Genomic DNA, 20,027 nt, shown 5'->3' with positions numbered 1-20,027 from the left:
CCTCAGGGCGGCAACTAGAAATGAAAATTTACTCCGTTACTTGGGGATCTGTATTTATTTTAGTGCCTCCTCCACGTAATTTTTAACGGAAGAAAAAGTAAACTCGGCGTCCTTCCTGGTTCAGCGCGCGGGATATCAGACTCCCCTCCCCCCTCCGCTCCTTGCCCTTTCTTAGGTTTAGCACTAGTCAACCTTTCTTCAACTGCAAGTGCTCTTAACATTTTAGGATTTTGTACTGGATAGTTGATGTTGGGAGAAAATGTACTGCACATTTGATTTTTTTTAATGGTGCTCCTTTTCTCCTGATGCCCTAAGCACGTGCTTATTTTTCTTAATGGTTAATCCCCCCCGCCCCCCGTTATCCGTCGTTTCGGTGAAAACTCAAGCTATATATGTGTCGGGGAAGGGTGAACGAATTAACAGGAGTAATTTGCGTACATAGCGGCGTATTTACCGGATGGTAAGCTGGTTATATTTCAGAGTGACAAGTTCGGAAGGGTGTCAAATCATAAGTGAAGAACATTAAATTACAACGGGAGGATGGCAGCAAAATTTAAATAGCCCACATTTGGGAAAGCTACCAATCCACCTCTGGGCGTACGGTGAACATTTCCATTGTGTTGACGACACTTGAGAGGGGCCATCGCACCCCTCTGAATCCACACCTGACTTACTTAACGCAGTGGAATTCCCTAATGACTGAATATGGATCACAGAGATAACAAAAAAAAAAGCCACTGAGGACCGACTTTTCTTCCTGCTCGATCCATCCACACCTTGGCTATCCTTGAGGATCCAGTTCCCGAATAGTAATGTTTACAAGTCTAGAAATAATAGAACGGAAAAAAAAAAAAAAAATGTATTAATAATCTTCAGAGCATGTCAAATCGCTTGATAATCATAATCACTGGCACGATAATGATAAGCGACAAGCCAAAAAAAGAAATAAGTAAAATAACAATTCGAGATGCGTTTTTTTTTTTCAGTGATAATTACTTTCAAACAGTGCTCACTTAGTTTTTTATTCTTCTTTGCTAATGATGCTACACCATGAATAAAAAAAAGGTGGAAAAAGAGATAGAAAAGAGAGAGAGAGCCATCTTGTGTCTTCTTAACCACCACCAATCCATCCTTCCCTACAAAATGGCTTCGTCCATACCTGTCCCGATGTTGCCACCGACGTTTGGCCTTTCACTTTTTTTTTATATATATTTTTTTCAGAATGAAAAACGGGAGGGGAAGAGACAAGAAAAAAATAAAGAAAAAAATAAGAAAAAGGGGGGGGGGACCTCACAAATCTTGTTCCCGCTCGGGTATTATATTATATCCAGTGCGGCCGGTGGTAGTTCGGGTCGTGGCGGAGGGACCAACGTAGAAAGATGCACCAACGGGGGGAGGGGAAAGAAGCCGGGCGGGAAACAGTACATACATATAATACAAGACAGGGGGCACCACGGTAAGCAATGAGGTCCGGGGGCCGTTAAAGAAAAAGCCGGCATTTTCTTTAACCTTTCATTGGTTCTGTTTTTTTTTTCCCCTTAACTTCACTTCGCTAAAGAAGGCTATTGAAGTCGAGAAAAGAGAGAGAAGAGTGAGTAGAAACTAGTTGGATGGAGAAGGTTGTTGAAAACGGTTGCTGCTGGTGGAGGTGCGCTAGTATTGGTGGTGCTGCTGCTGGTGCAGGGGCCTGTCACCAGGTTGCTGCTGCTGCTTCCATCTATTTAGTGGTTGAGGTGAAAAACAAGTGTCATCATTGTTATTCCCAATGTCTACTATGAATAGAGCTATGGTAACTCGTAATTCTTGGAATTTCAACATCGGCATGATCTAGTTTGTGTTTTGTTTGAGACAGACATCCAGACGTTGACTTTGTTTTCCAACTTTTATCCGGAAGTGCCAAATTTGTGCCATACATGTGCCTTAAGGGTCACAACTCTAGTGCCATTTAGTCACCAGTGAAGAGACTTACATTCGAAGATTTGTTGAATTTCGATGGATTAGATAACTTGGTTGGTTTTTTGGTTAGGTTTGTTGAAGTGTGTTGTTTTTGTTTGTGTTTTTTGATACCGGTAGCCAGTGGTCATCACTCTGGTCATGTGACCGGTGCTGTGTAAAGAGGTCACGGGTGGGCAATGGCGACCTTGGGCCTCTCTAAGGTCTTCATTTTGGACAAATACTTTACGGAACTGCAAAAGTTTTGGGAAACTGAAAGGAAGCTGCAAGGTACGAATGTCTTTTTCTTTCTCTCATTTTGTTTATTCTTCTAGTATCAATTTACTGACATCATAGGCGCCGGATCCTAGGGGCTGAGGCCATTTGAGCCGCCCCGAATAAATTTTATGAGGGGTCTGAGTTCCTTAATAATTAATGAACAACAATGCATCTTCTCCCTCCCGCGTACGCGCTGGGGTCCCTTTTTTTCGGGATGACCTGCAACTTTCAGCAGCAACCCCCAATGTTTTCTTCATGTCGGTGCCTCTGATTGACATCTTTGGGCATTAAAACACTGTGAAATAGTTTCATTAATTTTAATCATGAGAAATACATCGATTCTTAAATTAAGTTCATGGCTCCCCCTCCCCCCCACACCACAAGAGTGTGTCTAACAGAGCTCTCTAGCCCTGGGGCCCGGTACAGTTATCATTATTTTTCACGCTATTAATCCACTATAAAAGGGGCCGGTGAAAAGTCCGGCTCGGGGTCCCCGCTCCCTGCCTGGGGCCCTCCTCCAGTATGTCGGGGGGTAACTTGATGAGTCTCCGACACAAACAAAATCAACCCCCTTTTTTGTATTTTAGGCCCAGCCCATACGTCCTGCGCTCTGCTTACGCCTCTGCCTGAAAGCACATGATATATGAGGGGTTCCAAAAAATTTATATTCGTCCAGGGACTGAACTTATGAGGAACAAGCCCTGAAAGCAGTGGCGTAACCGCTGAGTGGTTTGAGCGATCACCCCCCAGCTCCACAGTTATGGGATGGATGTTATTATATCATGGTTGTTATAATCGTACACCCCAGCGGTTCCCTTTCCAGCGACAGGGCACCTTCGTTGGGACCTTTCACGGGGCCAAAGTAGTAAAGTTTAGTGGAAAAAAAAAGAAGACAAGAACCGTTCTGCCCTCCCCCTCGGGCTGGAGCTCTATCAGCCCCCACTGCAGATTTTTTCTCGAGCTACATCTGTCAAAAGGACACGCTAAAACCTTCTAAGGACACCTGGTTAAGAACCACTGTTTCTGTCCAAGGGTCTTCCAAGCAGGGCCGTAACTAGGCTGGGGCAACCGGGGCACTGCCCTTGGGCCCCGAGCCGAATGGGGGGGGGGAATCCCCACAAAAGTTTACATTTGTTTTGCACAATAATAATAACCCTTTCTAGAGGGGGCCCCGAAAAGGCACACTACAGCCCTGATTCCAAATATGAGTCGCCTTCACGGGGAGTCACCGACGTTTTGTGGTGGGAGTAGGAGAACTTCCTAACTTCAGAAAAAACTCGGTTGTATATAAGTCTTTGTGAGCACTACCGTGATAAAAAATCAGAGGACTTGGGGAGCCGTGAATAAATTTTGGATTGGACTTAGTGTAGCTTGAGTAAATATGGAATATCGCTGAAAAGGGCACATACAAATTTTGCACTTGTGAAGAGCCTCCCTCAGGGCCGCAATGCAGTCGGCTCTGGCATGCCCAAAACCGACCATGACCCCCCCCTCTCTGTCCCCCATAGGGGGATATAAGCTGGTCACTGAGAGGGCTTGAGCCTGGTGGAAGAGTGATGCGACGCCCGGAGCACCAAGCACTACCCCTGGTGCCGGACCAGAAGGGTTGGAAATTTCACCCTTCAACTTCTCCTTCCACATTACAGAGAAGTACCCACATGCGTGCTTGCCCCCCCAGATGACCGAGCGTTTAGTTGCGGCCCTGGTATATAACCCTCATATTACATTAAAAAAAACCCACGCTTTATATTAGAACAACCATTTACCGTAATGAAAAAAGTTGCTAGTGCGGTACCTATACTATGAAGATTTCAATTGAAAAAAAAAATCCAAACACACCTGTCTTGAATAGTTGGCACACTTACAAAATGTGGTTTATTGGATTCGACTCATTAGTCTTGAGCTTTGTTTTTGGATTCAGTATCTACCTAAGAGAAGACTGTTCGGCCCAGTACTAGAGGGGAACTACCGCCCCTCCCCCCTGCTAATTACACATTTTTTTACCAAATTTTAATTTTGCTCTTTGTTCTGAAACATTTTCTATTCGCCAATGACAAAAAATACTACCAGAATCAGCATGAAAGGAGGGGAATAAAAACAAAAACAATCTGGCGGAAAGATCCACGAACAGCAAGGAATGCAGTATGTTATGTCCGAAGTCTGGGCATTTGGCTAGATTTCGGACATTAGTCGTAACACACACATACAAAAGTATTCTATGAATGTTGCATGCATACGGGGCTGTGAAATGGTATGTGAAAGGAACAAGAATTTTACTGTTGATTCTGAAATTAGATCAAAATATGATAGGGGCCATTCAAGTATTACGTAAGCAGATTTTCAGCCATTTTTAACCCCCCCCCCTCTCCCCCTCGCCAACAAAATTGCGTCAGCAGCTTAGAATATTTCATATCTTCAAAAAGGGATGGTTGATGACGTAAGCAACCTTCAAACCCCCTCCCCCCCCTTGTCGAAAGTCAGCAAATCCGAAACCCCCCTCGATGCTGACGTAATATTTTAATGACCCCTTATCAGCAAAGAAAATGAAAAATTGTACTGACTACCGTAAAATTATAATTTGTGAAAATATAAAAATGAAAATTTTTTTATACGGCCCTAAATCCAAAGAACATATTAATTAACAAAATTTTCTCCTCTTGCTATTGTATTTAAAAAAATCGCCATGTGGGAATTAAATGGTCATTTGCCAAGATTGCTTGAATTCTTGATTTTCGCCGACCATAAGTAATGTATGATAGAACTTTTGTGTAACAAATTTTCAAAGAAATTTCATGACTATAGAATGAAATAGGGCAATAAAATAAAGATTGTTAAAAACTCTGATGTTCCAGCAAATTTTCATCCAAATGTCACAGGGTTAGTTTAGGCATAATAGACCGAGGTGGATATTTTTAATTTCTGGCGTTTTTTTTGATTGGTGTGCCGGACAGTATATAAACAGTTTAATTTTTACATCCCTGCCAAATTATAATAGGAAGTTGCCGCCATCGCAGCTGAATTTCTTTCTTTTTTTATATTTTATTTCAATTTTGATATCAACTATAGAGTTTTCATTAATTTTAGACGCTCTTCTTCGTAAATCATCTCATATGTGTCAGTTGATATAACAACAGTACTCTTCAACCATGGCCCCCACATCCTGACTGGAATTCCTGCCCTCTAGGCTGGAGTGTTTCGCGGGCCCCCCGACCAGACTTTCACTGGGCCCCCCTTTATGATGGATTTATAGCGTGGAAAAACAAAATATAACGAAAATCGTCCCGGGCCCCAGGGCTGGAGCCTTGCCAGCCCACCCCTTGTGGGGACCATGTCTTCAACCTCTATACACCTGGGGACCGGTGGAAACAGTAACAGAATTTCGCGAACCGGCTGAAATGAGAGAAGTAGTTCGCGGACCGGTGAAAAAAATAGTAAAAATAATTTGTGGATCGGGAGGAGATAATAAATAAATAGCAAAAACTAATGTGTTGACCAGCTAGGGGAAAACTAGTCTGAAATTATATAAAAGCTACATTAGGGGTGCTCAATCTTTTTGAGAGTGCGGGCCACTTCATTGGTTCGAAAACGTATCGCGAGGCAATTTAAGTGATCGTAAATGTCCTGCGGGTCACTGAAATGGTGTGGAACTGCACCGCGGGTCAGTACTGATTAATTACTTGATCTGTAAATGTGTCCCGGGTCACTTGACTGATCTGTAAATGCGCTGCTGGTCACTTGAATGATCTGAGAATGTGCCGCGGACCACTTAATACAAGCGAAGATGTGCAGTGGGCCGCTTCGGTGATTCGTAACAGACAGCGCCCCAAGTCACTTAAGTCAGCGCCGTAACTAGGATTTTTGCCGCCCCCACAACTTTAAAATTCGATAATTTTGCAACGGTCCTCTGTTCCCTCCTAAAATTTCCACCCTTAAATTTTGCCACCCGGGAAGTTGCCCCCCCCCCCCAGTTCCGGCCTGTGTTGCAGGCCACTTCATTGGAATGAGAATAGGACGCTTATATAGTTCATTTCTACAAAATTATATTTGAGGTCGCAGGCCACACCGGATGACTCCGAGGGCAATGGGTTCAGCACGTATAGGCCACATAGATTGGGCAAACTTTTTGCGGTCCGCCGACCAGCCGTTTAAGAGCACTGATATAAAAGACTCAGACAAACTGTGAGAGGAGAAACTGCTTTATAATTGTCACACACACATTCATGGTTAACATGCACTGTATTATGCTTTTTCTATCAGATTTTCCCTGCCAACGGCGTACTCCTGATTAGTGCTCTTCAATCTTTTCACAACTACGAACCGGTAAAAGTAGTTGAGCAACAATGGCAGACCGGCGGACGAGAGAAATATTTTGCGGACCGGCAAAAACAAATAAATGGGAGAAATACTTCAATAAATAAATAGGAGAAAAAAATAACTTGCGTATTGTACGTATTGTAACGTATTGTACGTATTGTAACGTATTGTACGTATTGTAACGTATTGTACGTATTGTAACTTGCGTAATACTTGTGTGAAAGTAAATAAATATCCGAGTAATACTAATTCGTAATTTAGGAATCTACATCGCTCACTAAACTTCAGGGAAGGCGAAATCATATTTCGGATGCTCGGGGAAGCGCACAAGTGCAATTAGGAATCTTGAAAAAGCTGCAACTACGTTTGAAAATCTCGGACGGGAGGGAGGGGGAGTGCAACCACGCATGTTTAGGAATATCAGGGGAGGCGTGAGAGTATATTAAGTAATCCGGAGAGGCACAAGTGTATTTAGGAATCTCATGGAAAGCTCAACTATATTCAGCCATGTTAGGGAAGGTGCATTTGGGGAGGTAAGCGCAAGTAGATTTAGTAATCCCAGGAAAAAGGCACAACTACGTTTAGAAATCTCAGGGAAGGTGCAACCACATATTTAGGAAGCTCAGGGGGAGGACAAGTATGCTTCTTAGTCTCGTCGAAGCCACAAGTTGGACTTATAACACATTCCCGCTTAGTACTACTTATTTTTGTAGTCTCATCTACAGTGTGTCCCTCAATCGACTGACGGTTTTCAAAATGGGAAAGAAAAAAAAAAACCGGTGACGGATATTAAAGTCATTCTTGCGGAATATAAATGTGCAAAGTCACAGGAATTTCAGCCACGTCATTCATGTTACATGTCAAACTAACGGACAACGCTTCTTTTCCAACTTATCTTCGATTTTTGAATTCAGATATCTCTATGAATAGTGCACTTAGAAATGGGGATTTTTATTTTTTTTGGTTGGCATCAGGAGAGACAGGGCAACAACTTTCTAATTGGGCTTTTAGGCACAGGGTGTCCATATTAAAAGTTAATTTTTTTATTTTAATTACTACGTAACCCCTTGCAACATGAAAGACGTAGCCGAAATTGTTGACTTTGCACATTTATATTCTGCAAGCATGACTTTAATATCTTTCACCGTTTTCTTGCTATCCCATTTTGAAAACCGTCAGTCGATTGTAGGACACTGTATGAAAACAGTGCTAAAAATAAGCTGATAAGTTTTGAAAACTTTAGTGTCTCATTGAGCAGCAAGCATCAAGTACAGCTTCACCACGATTGCTATAGAAAAGGGGGAGTTTTCTTGTTTCCGCAACAGATCGATTGCTCTCCGTCTGATTTTTGTGATTATAGGTAGGTGTATATTATGATTGGGGGCTACCTACTGATGTCGATGAATGCGCATTCAAAAAAATAATTCGTTAGTGACATCTGCTGTCGACTTTAAATACTAATTTCTGAATTGAAGCATATCGTATAATATGTTTGTCTCTTTTTTTTTCTAAAAAAAAAATGTTTGTTGTTAGTTATTATTTTGATAAAATTTATTGCAGTCAAACCCAGTAAATGAGAAATTTGATTCAGTCAAATATTAGTTAATATAATTCATTGTTATTTTTTTCGTGATAAATAAACTTTGCTTCAATTACGCGTGCCAAATTAAATTAGTTTCGATTTTTAGCGTCATCTATCGTTGACTTTGGATGAGACTTTCTGATTTTAAACGTAGACATTTTGATCATATTTTTTCACTCTTTATCATTTCTCTTATCCGAGATATCAATTTCTCAATAATTTACATAATACTTGATTATTTCGATTAGTTGTACCCACTTATAAAACAATCAAATACAGTGAAAGGCACAATTATATTTAAAAATTTCAAGAAAAGAAGGTTTCCCGTTTGAAGCGTATTCCCATTTACACCGCTTTTTACGAGGATTTTTGAAAAAAACGTCATCAGTTGGAATCACTGTATATTTAGGAATCTCGAGGAAGGTGCCAGTACAGTCGATCCCGCTTATAGCATTTTCAAGAAACTCATGAAAAAACTTTGCAAGTGGAATCCTTAATGAGAATTGGTTAGGGGGTTGAGACCACAAAAATAAGTCTTACCAAGTGGAAAAACGTACTAAGTGGGAACGTTATAAGCGGGATCGACTGTATATTTAATTACAAGCACAGGCGAGGCGCAACATTTAGGGAGCTATGAGGAGGCGCAGCCAAGTTCAGTAAGCTCCGAGAAGGCGTACCTATATATTCAGGAAGCTGTGGGAAAGTGTAACTTCATTTAGGAATCTCAGGAAAGGCGAAAATGTGTGTGTGTATTTCGGAAGCTCAAGGGAAGTGAAAGTACATTTAGCAAACTAAGGGCAGAGATGCAACTGCACTTGTGGAGTTCAGAGTATAAGCACAAGTATATATTTAAAAATCTCAGGAAAGCCACAATGGAATTAGGAGGCTCAGGATTATCACAATTACGTATAGGAATCTCGGGGAAGACGCAACTGTATTTAGAAAGCTCAGGGTAAGTGCAGGTATATTAAGGAATCCCAGGACAGGTATAGCTAAATTTAGGAATCCCAGAGAAGGCGCAACTACATTTAGTGAGCCCAGGGAAGGCACAAGGTTACACTTAGGGAACTTCGAAAAAGCGTGTACAGATTTCGAGAGGTAAGGGAAGTCGTTACAGCAAATTATTTTAAAAAATTCTTTTTTAAAATTAAAAAAAAAAAAACCTTTTTAAAAATAAAATCCCAAGTTTTTCCCTGGAATTCTATAAATAGGAAGGTTAACGTCACTCGTGCCATCTAGTTTATTATAATAGCCCTCTAGAAATTATTATTATATTATTTCTTTTTGTGTGTGTGTGTGTGTGTGTGTTCACGTGTTTCCATTTCACAAAAACTTGCTGAAAAGAAAAGGAAAAAACCGTATTAAAAAGAAAAACAAAAGTTGTTTTTCTGAAGTTTTCTTCGCAAAATTCTAAGAAAATTACATGTCTTTTCGAAGGACCCCCTCCCCCCCACCATCCAATACTCCAACTTCAATAAGTATAGTAAGTAGATGGTAAAAGACATGGTGTGAAGGACGACGGGGTCCAAAGTTCGATGTCCCTGTTCTTTGGTCATTCAAGAAAGTATTTGCTTTTCATTTGCATTTAAAAGAGGGGGGGGGGGGAAGAAAAAAAAAAAGAAATCAATGTTGAGAGAGAGTTTCTTCAGCAAAAGAATGATTTTACAGACAGAAGAAAAACCTGTTGAAAATGAAGGGTTTTAAAGGAGAGTAAAAACCTGGTTCGAATTTATTTATTTATTTTTAAAGAAAGGGTTCAGCAGGCAGACAGAGCTAGAATCCTAGACTGTACACTCCATTTTTTTTAATACATACTAATTAATATTTTATTCTTTTGTAGTGTTTTCTTATTTGAAATTGAATGCTAGACGTTGTTTTCTTTTTTCGGAGTTATTTTTAAATGTCTTTTTTTTTTTGCTCATTATTTGGGAATTTATTTTCAGGGAGTAATTGAGAAACGTAAATAATTAGTTTTAACCCAGAATTTTCTCGACGTTTCATGTTTTGCGGCACTTTTGGAATGGAGATGATATTTTAAAATGTCTCGCGACATTTGTCCGATCTCGTGGCGCCTTGAATTTGCAGCGATACGTTTGTGTGACGCAATATTTCGCTCACTCTTAAAAAAAAAAGTCGTCTTCAATTAGTACCTACCAGTGGGGCCGTAGCTAGGATTTTTGCCGCCTAAACAACTTTAAAATTTGATAGTTTTACGACGGTGTTCTTTGTTCCTCCCTAAAATTGCCGCCCCCATAAATTTTACCGACTGGGTCAGTTGCCCCCTTCCTGCCCCACCCCCAGTTCCGGCCCTGCCTACCAGGCATCTTCAACTTATTGGCTGTGATCACCAGTCACTACTGCGATCACGGAAGTCACCAAAAGTGCTCTATCTTTGTGTCCGATTTCGTGCTCGCGGGGTCTTGATCGGCAACCAAAATCAAATCATTCAAGTCAAGAAGTTGCTCTTCACATTATTACTAATCTATATTCTTAGCCCCATACGTCAAAGTTGTTTCTGTATGGGTGCTCTGCTATAGTGTTAGGCATAGGTGGTGCTCTTCTAATGTTAGGCATAGGTGGTGCGCTTCTAATATTAGGCATAGGTGGTGTTCACGAATCAAAATGAGTTGAAAACTCCTGCCATAGGCATAGCTGCCAAGTCTCCCGAATTTTTCGGGAATCTCCCGAATTTTAGCTTCATCGCTCGACCTCCCGAAAAGTTCTTAAATCTCCCGAATTTTTACAAAAATCCCTAATTGTCCCTAAAAATTCCCTACTTCATTAAAAAAAATCCTCGCTTATGAAAACAATCCCTAAGGAATTTCTTGTGGGGCATGAAGCCTCTTTTTTTTCCTTTTCGAAATGACGTCACACGTCGTAAATGGGGAAATTCCCTTTTCAAGGAAGTTTTACAAACCCTCTGATGGTAACAAGAAAGTTGTTTGTCTTATCCTGCAGGGAAATGGCTTAGCAGCCAATAGTCCTGGATAATAATAATTGAAGATTATAGTGACGCGCATATGGTCAAAATTTCTTTTGTTGAAGTTACGTACGTGCGATATAACAAAACATGAATACTGATGAACAAAAACATATTTAATCAATTTTAAAGATACTTATTCCGATGAATTTCCTTTCATCAAACGTTCCAGAAGAGGGCCGACTTTTCCTTTTCGTACAAGTTGTGTTACGGACATGAACATCAGTCATGGAAAGACTGCCATCATCACTCGTGAAATTAAAAAAAAGACATCAAGCAAGTGTCACAAAAAGTCAGTGTTCTTCAAAAATTGACGGTGCTTTCTTTCATCTTCCGATGATTTTGGGGTCATTCGCGCAGAATGTTTGTTCACAGCGTTTCTGATTGAACACAATATTGATTATTACATCATTGAAGTTTTTACCTCCAATTTCACTTGTTTTTTGAGTAGGAATTTTATTCCCAAGGGTTTAACTTCCATGTGTGTAAAATCCTTATTTTAATTTGACTTCAGTTATTGAGTAGGGATTTTATTCCCTACGCTTTAACTTTTATGTTTGGAAAATCCCTATTTTATTTGGAAAAATCCCTATTGTATTTATTAGGGAGTGGTTTTAGCATAAAATACGGGTTTGCGCGAAAATCTCCCGAATTTTCATTTTCAAAAGTTGGCAGCTATGCATAGGTATTACAATATTTTCATTCTAATTTCTGATCTTTTCTGAAACGCACATCGCGGGCCCCTTAGCAATATCTTGCGGACTCCGAAGGGTCCATGAAATCAAGTACTGGGGGGATTTTCAAATGCTCGTTGTTTCGCTGAGAGCACTACACTCTTAATATGAGGATGTATGATAAATAAAAGCTGCAAGTGTTCTTAGAGCAGGGTCCTCTGTTTTTAAGCCAGGTGGAACCCTTGAAACACTTACCCACATTTTAGGAAACACCTACGTACTCTAAAATAGTTTCCTAGAGCATTTATGAGAACTAGTTGCTTATTGTTATTTCTCGCGAAATCTCCGGCGTTGTCTCGCGGAATCTCGGTTAAGGTTTCTCTGCTTTTGGGTAATTGTTTCCGAATTGTGCCGTGAAATCGGTTTAGGAGTGCTATGCGTCAGTGTTTCGTATCGTGCAAGTCCGGGGTTCGAACCTACAGGTTGCACAGCAATAGTCAGTTAAATTTGATTTTCTGTGGGTTTCCAAGATGTCAATACGAGCCGTTCTGTCCATTAAAATACGTCTCCCCCTAGTGAGTAACAGGCTTACAATTTTGAATAATTGCATTCAGAAATATGTTTATACATAATGTGTTTCTCTCATTTACAATTTAGAAGATATATGCGGCAACATCTGAACATATAATAATATGCAGGACACTTACATTTATGCAAAGTCAGTATCTGAAAAACACATTCCCGACATGACCGTCTCGTCAGAGGTAAAACGGTGGTAAATTATAGCCGTGTTGCAGAATATGTTTTTGGGATAAAGATTATTAAAAATAGCAAATGTGTGTGTAGCTGTGATCCCTGTCCAGGTTTTCACGCCACCGTAGGAGACCGGATGCTGCGGGATACGGAATGTTCTAATCTCATTCCTGAGACCAAAACTTTTAGCAGGCCCCTTTATACTTGTCTTCTGGTAGGTTTAAGATGTAAAATACTAAAATAAAATCAATTCCCGCGGACTCCAAGGGTCTCGGATCCCTATCAACTTTCCCCCTTATAGTGGTCATGCTGTAAAACTACTTAAAAGTAAGAATTTTATAGTTGATGATTCTCTGGAAAAAGAACATTTCATGTCAGAAAGCGTAACGTGGATCTTGGACTGATTTCCAAGTTAGAATTTGTTTTTGTGGCACAGTCTCCAAATATTTGACAGGGACCTTTACTCGTATAACAAGGATTTAAACTTGAAAATTTAAACATGTAGGCGTACGTATAAATGTTGTTTCCCTGTCCAGACAAGAGCCCGGATTATTCATGGTGTGATGGCGATATGTTTAAAAAAACCAATTTTGTTATGAATCGTTAGATCATGAATAAAACTAAAATACGTCGAGTAAAATGTCCGTTAACTTTTATTCTTGTATTTTGTTTTCACCCTATGAAATAATATTTTCAGGACGTGATAATGAACAAGGAACTTTGTCCCATCCCATTCAACCTTCAAGAAAACACGTATACAACGCTTATCTACGATCAAAAAAATTCATGTTTAACGGTCCTCATTTACCAACAACTCCTCGTCTTTTACCTTTTCTTTTTATTTCTAAGCACTAATTCCATCCTCTGAGCAATTCTCTACAGCCCATTCATAAAGAAGAAGAAGAAAGTAAAAAGATTAGAGAAAAGAAAAGAGAGATGAGAAATATTAAAACAGCAATCTTAAAAAGAAGAAGAAAGACGGACATTTCATGGCCAAGGTCAGACACGTATTCGTATGTGGACCTTGGCCAAGTAGGAGATCCATAAGATGTTCCCTCCCAGAAAATATAATAATAAGGCAGTGACACACAAGACCTTCAATTTCATTTTATTATTATTACTTATTTATTTTATTCCCATGCATTCACGACATTCCTCTATAACCACTTTTTATTGTGCTGCGCGCTATCACCTATAATACTATTGTCTATGTCCCTTCTCTTTGATCTCCTAGCTGTGGTCCGTTGATTGGAATCAACGCATTTCACTTTATGGAAAAGAGAATTCTGTGTATGTTTTTTCTGGCCGGAATAATCGAACGGGTTCGGGGTCCATGAAAATGTGTTGATCTCTTGGGCCGTGTTCCTGCACGGTGTGCCAATCTAGGAGGGACACAGAATCCGAGTTTTCACATGGGACCCCCTGCCCTAATGCCTGCTTATGGCTCGAAATAGAGCCAGTCACGGGCTTTAAACTTCTGTTCTAGAATCCGAGTTGAAAGGGAAAAAAAAACTTGATCGGAAAGCGCGAAAAGTAGGTCCCGCACGATGTGGCAGGAGGGGCGGATTATGTATAGGTGCATTGGATCAACGTATTTTTCGGGACAGACAAATTTTTCCCAAATTATTCGGCTCTTGGGAAGGGTGATCGCCCCCATCACCTTCCTCTGAATCCGCGCTTGCGCATGGGTAGAGATTTTTTTCTCGGGGGCCGCCCCCTGTTTGCGTGCCTCCTCTAAGCTTCCGAAAATTTCACTTGTGCTTTCACCACGTCTTTATCTATGAAGACGGTGCTCTAAATAAGCTGATAAGTTTTGAAAACTTCAGTGTCTGCTTGGGCAGCATCCAAGTTTGACCACGCCTACCAAGAAAAGAGGCTCAGTCGATTGCCCTCAAAATTGGGGGGTTTGAATTATCAACGTGTTTCCACAACAAGTCGATTGCCCTCAGTCTGACTTTCGCGAATGTAGGTGATGATTGGGGAAATGGGGGGGGGGGTTACCAAATACTGAGCTGGGGTGATCAAGCTTCTCTGGCATCTAATTATCTTCAATTATTTCAGATTTGATTGATGCGCATTAAAAAAAAATTGTTAGCGACATCTGCTGTAGACTTTAAATACTAATTTCTGAATCAATGCATATTTCAGCGATACGTTTGTCTCTTTTTCAGAAATCTTTTCAGAATATTTTTCAGTTATTATTTCGATAGCATTCTTTTGCAGGAATTTGATGGTGTCAAATATCGGTTAATATAATTTTTTGTTGTTTTTTAATGTTATTCATTTTAAAAATATTTTGTAATAATGCGTGCCAAGATGCATTAGTTTCGGTCTTTAGCGTCATCTATTGCTGACTTTGGATGATGCTTTCTGATTTTACACGTATAGATTTCGGTCGATATTTTTTCACGTTTTATAATTTTATTTAAACAATGTTTCATCATTTCGATGAGCCGTGCCCAGTTATAAAATAATCGGATGCAGTGAAATATCAGTTAATACGCTGTTTCTTCCGCCTTCATATTTCTTGGGGAAAAATGAGGGAATCCCTACAATACGTATTTGCATGCGTGGGGGACGCGTGACTACTCTTTGGGAACGGGAACGATGGATTTACTTCATCTTTCGGGAATCACCCCCCCCCCCTCCAGCGTGAAGAAAAAGGAACAAAGAAAATAAAGTACAGTAGTCCCTCGTTATAACGGACTTGATAAGAGCCGCAGGTTGTCCGTTACAATGAAACTGCGGTTTAAACAAGCAATTATTACAGGGTGTATATCTATGAAAGTACAGTAGTCAGCTGTAAAGAGTGTTTATCAATGTATCGTGCGCTGCTTGAGTGATCTGGAACTGTGTCGCTGGTCGCTCAAGGATCTGTAAATATAATGTGGGTCACGTGAGTGATCGGTAAATGTGACGCGAACAGATTAAGTATTCCGGAATTATGCCATTGGTCACTCACGTGATCTGGAACTGTGCCGCGGGTCACTGGAGTGATCTGGAACTAGGCCGCTGAAACTGTGTCGCGGGCTACTTGAGTGGAGGGGAGAAGCACTGCTGGTCACTACAATGATCTATAAATGAGCCGCTTTGATCATTTTTACAAAATTAGGATTGAAGTCATGTTCCACCATAGGTGCCGGAACCTAGGGGCCGAGGTCATTTGGTCCCCCGCAAAAAATTTTGTAAGAGGGTTGAGTCTCTCCCCCCTAAATAATTTCTGAAAAATCAATGCAATGCACCTTCTCTCTCCTGCGTACGCGCTTGAGTACTGTACAACCAGCAACGAACAACTACGGGACAACCAGCAACTTTCACACAGTCCCCACCCGAATGTTTTCATCATATCGGCTCCACTGTGGGCCACATCATATAACTTCGAGTGCCACAGGCATGCATGCATGTTTTAGATGCAATATGCGTTGGACCGTCACTATAGGCCGATAGCCTCTTGTTCTAGGAGGTTGTTCCCAACGCGTCTCTCTCTCTCACCCAGGGTTTCCCCGAAATAACTTCTAACCAGGATGTAGAGGTTGATAATGGTCAGTACGTTTTGGTCTGCTTCTTCCGGTTCTCGAAGTTTTTTTTTCCCTCTTTTAGCTGGTGTCCGATATCACAGGGAGTGTTATATTACAGTGGAAGACATTTCCGGAATGAAAATTTCTAGCATTTTCCACTGGTAATAAAAAATAAAAGGTCGTTTCCCAGTCAGATCAAATAAATGTCATCAATCATCGTTGGAATTAGAAATATAATCGGGAAGGAAAAACGAAGCTTACACTACAATTTGCAACTTACGTATATATGGTGCAGTATTTCCAATTTTATAGCTTGATGAATCGTCCTATAGGAAAGGGGGGGGGGAGTCAACGTTCCACCCCTTTTTTTTAACCTGTTATGCGTGGTCTGATAATATACAGCTAGGGTGTTCAACCTTTATGAAAATGCGGGCCACTTCATTGATTTGAAAACGTGTTGTGGGCCACTTAATTAAGTGATCTGGAACAGAACCGCAAGTTGCTGCAATTGTAAATGTACCGCGGGCCGCTGTAGTGATCTAGAACTGTGCCGAAGGTCACTTCAGTGAATTGTTAATGCGCCATGGGTCGCTATATGCCGCGATGATCTGTGAATATGCCACGGGTCACTCGAGTGATCTGGGAATGTTGCCTTGTGATACTTAAGTGATCTGTGAATGTGCCTGAAGTGATTTGATAATCTATCGTGCATCACTTGATTGGTTTGGTTCTTTGTTGCGGGCTACATCAGATGGACTCCAATGGTTGCATTTTGCCCGCGGGCCATGCATTTCGTTAACGGTGCTCATGAATAGAAAAGACTGAAGACCACTGAAAGACACAATGTATTGAATCCCCCAATGAGAGTTAAAAATTCCTTGTGCGCAGGGGACATTTATGGATTCGTAATGCACATAACTCAGTGTTTCTTCGCCCACGCCCAAGCTGTTTGGACTGTATTTGCTTTTCTCATCCTCCGTCTTATCTAGCTTTTAGTTAGGGGCGTCTCGACATCACCATCAGGGCAAAATGTTCTGGGTGTCTCCCCCCATACTTAGCTTTATTTTTTTACGTTTAGAGAAGGGATTCCTTATCTTAACCAGATCATGGCTCGCCGCTCCGTCTCAATGGAGATATACAAGCAGGTGATCGAAGAAAACCTGGGCCATTCTGGAAGCTGTGCGTGTATGTGCTGTGAACTTAGCGTAAAGTTTGTTTATGTTTAATGCTTGTCAGCGACGCCACTAGGGGATTTGCGACAGGTGCGGTCGCACCGGGCTCCGCGTTCTGGGACGCGCCCCCCCCCCCCCGCACTTACGGTAATAATAATTTCTTTCATAAATTAAGAACTCTTGCATCAATTATGGAATTACTTTTTTTTTATTTGTTCTGAAATTTTATCAATTTTAAGTATTTCTTGCACTTATTCTAGATTTCCATGGGTGATGGCCAGTGTTGCCAACTTAGTTATTTTCTAACTAGATCTGGTCTTTTTTTTTCGCCCATTTAGGTGGAAAAAATGCCCATCTAGTAGTTTTTCTTGTTGTTTTACTAGTTGTTTTTCTAGTATTTTTCAAAAAAAATGTCTGTGTACTTAGTATTCTATTATTAAATTGCGTGAAAATACGGGGATGTCCCGGGGAATAAGGGACGTATAGCAATCTAAATGATGACTAAAATTAATTCTAGTTGTTTAAGCCCGGTTTCTAGTTGTTTTTGAGGAAGAAACAGTTGGAAAATGTTTTGACTGTTGGCAAAACTGGTAATGGCATTATTTCTTTCGCTTTTTTCAATTTTCATGGGTAATGTCATTAGGCCTATCTCTGTCAATTATTTTTCTTATTTTACATTCATCGAAATTTTCATTAATTTTTTTTGTTAATTTGCATTTAATTGTGTATATTTCTTTTGCGTGAATATTTTTCAGCATTCCTGTATATTTTGTAATAATGTGTATGTGTGTGTGTGTATCCGAAAATCCATACATTATTACAAAATTCATACATTATTTTGAAATAATTTGTGAATTTTTTCGTATGTCAATTCCCCCTTCAGCAGAATATACAAAATCGGGGCTAAGGGCCCCCGAAATTATCAAGACGCTTCTGGCCCCGCTATATTTTTGCACCGGGCCCGCGTCTTGTAATAGCTGCCCTAATACTTGTTATAGTATTGCCATCTGTCATCTATATTTCGAATTATAACGGAATATTTGTACCGTTGTAGGCCTATTGTTCTCTGTGTTCGAGACCGGTTCGCACTGCCTCGGTGTTAGGAACCAAAAAAAATAACCAACTTCAGACGAGCACCACTGAGAAAGGATTTCTAACATTTTTATAATTTCACGGCACTTTTAGGGCTGAGAATTTCGAATATCTCTAATATTCGAGCCGCATCGAAAAAAAAAAACCGCTGATACGAATTTGAATTTTCGGACAGGGGTTATTCTGAAACTTTTGATGTCAGTGGCACCCGTAGGAAGAAACACCAGCTGGAGACCCGCGGCCTAACGAACACACCATAGCCCAGTGGTTCTCAACCTTGGCAAGCCCGCGGCCTGGTTTAATTCATTTTTGTGAGTGGAAGGCCCGGTCAAACACAAGACCAATGGAAAATGAATGAGAAAAAATGAAACGGTTGATCACTCGCGGCTCGGTATGAATAATGTTAGGGCCCGGCGGTTGACAAATACTGCCATAGCCTAGAGAGACACTTCTTTGACCTTCAGCGTTATCATTAATTTTAATGAAATTTGATCCCCAAATTATACTTTGCTGCGAGGGTCACATCTATGGTAAGTCAGAAGGACCCGGTGCCCTGGGTACTGGACCAGGAAGGGCACTGAGTTTACTCTTTTTCCGTTCAAAACTACAAGGTGGATGGTGCCAAATTGAATACTGGCAAGCCAAATTGAATACTGGCAAGCCAAATTGAATACTCTAGCACCCCCGCCTCTGATAACAGTAAATTTTCATTTGCATCCCTGCTCATGGCACCTCTGACCATGGCCGTAACTAGGATTGTTGGTGCCCGGGGCAAATATTATTGTGCCTTCCCCAAAACTTAAAAATTCGATAATTTTATAACGGTGTTCTTTATTCCCACCTAATCACCACCTAATTCCCACCTAATCACCACCGTCCCCCTAAATTTTTTCCGCCCGGGGCAGTTGCCCTTTGCCCCCCCCCCCCCCCCGACCTATCTCAAGACACTCTGGAGTGCCGCATCGCACCATTTTTGGAGGGAAACTAATTTTCTAAAATTTAGGTAAAACAAACTATCTCTGGTGTACGTCTCGGAAATATCTTGAAATAATTTAAGGGGGGAAGGGTGTTACAATTTTTTGCCAAATACAGTGCAAGGGAAAACCAATTGCTGCAATTCGTCGGCAAAGAAATCGGTTTCAAACGTGCTCGAAATTAATTAGCCAAAGATCCATAGAAGGAACATCCATTTTGGAGACATTTTGAATCGGAGCTCTTGAAATATGTTTCCGAACCTTGTAATAAGTATCGGCGTTTGTATATCAAGCACCGTCCCCCCTCCCCAAAAGAAGTGTGGACCCCTGTATATTTTGACAACCATTGCCTCCACCCCCCCCCCCCCCATTGCTGTTCCGTTTATTTCCGTTCTTGTTGTTTGTTACTACAAACTGCAGCCGGTGGCTTTGCTTGCCATGATCATTTTTTTCTCTCTCTCTCCTAAAATCTTGAGAACGGCCCACCACGCGATTCCAAGAACTAGAACCAGAAACGGTGGGAGGCCCCCCCCCCATAAGGGGGAAAAAAATAAGAACCCCCAAAAAAAAAAAGAAGCAGTGGTAGCAGTAAAATAAGGACCACTCTCTTCCAGCTTTGGACACACAGTTCTACTTTATATGGACCACCGACAGCAAAGCCCCCTCTTAAATTTTTTTTCTTCTGGCGCACGGGGCAAAGAGATTTTATGGGATGAATTCATTTGAGGCCCCCCCCCCCTCTTCCTCCATTTTTTTT

The 20,027-nt window shown here is 40.9% G+C and overlaps 1 protein-coding gene across 1 annotated transcript in view; it reads left to right on the top strand.

Moving 5' to 3' along the window:
• Window positions 1-1,591: 1,591 nt before the first annotated feature.
• The window catches only part of dachs (unconventional myosin-IXb-like dachs), a 113,082-nt gene continuing 94,646 nt past the window's right edge, over window positions 1,592-20,027 (top strand). Inside the window, exon 1 of the mRNA XM_089241774.1 lies at window positions 1,592-2,223. Coding sequence (XP_089097900.1) covers window positions 2,133-2,223 — 91 coding nt within the window. The 5' untranslated portion in view covers window positions 1,592-2,132. The remainder of the gene's footprint in view (window positions 2,224-20,027) is intronic.

Source organism: Pholcus phalangioides, unplaced genomic scaffold (genome assembly GCF_987345545.1).
Source record: "Pholcus phalangioides strain wild (caught in Gottingen) unplaced genomic scaffold, Ppha-v1.0 ptg000014l_1, whole genome shotgun sequence".
In the NCBI taxonomy this organism is placed as follows: Eukaryota; Metazoa; Arthropoda; class Arachnida; order Araneae; family Pholcidae; genus Pholcus; species Pholcus phalangioides.
Note: the sequence above shows the minus strand (reverse complement) of the source record. Positions and strands in the feature narration are given on the sequence as shown.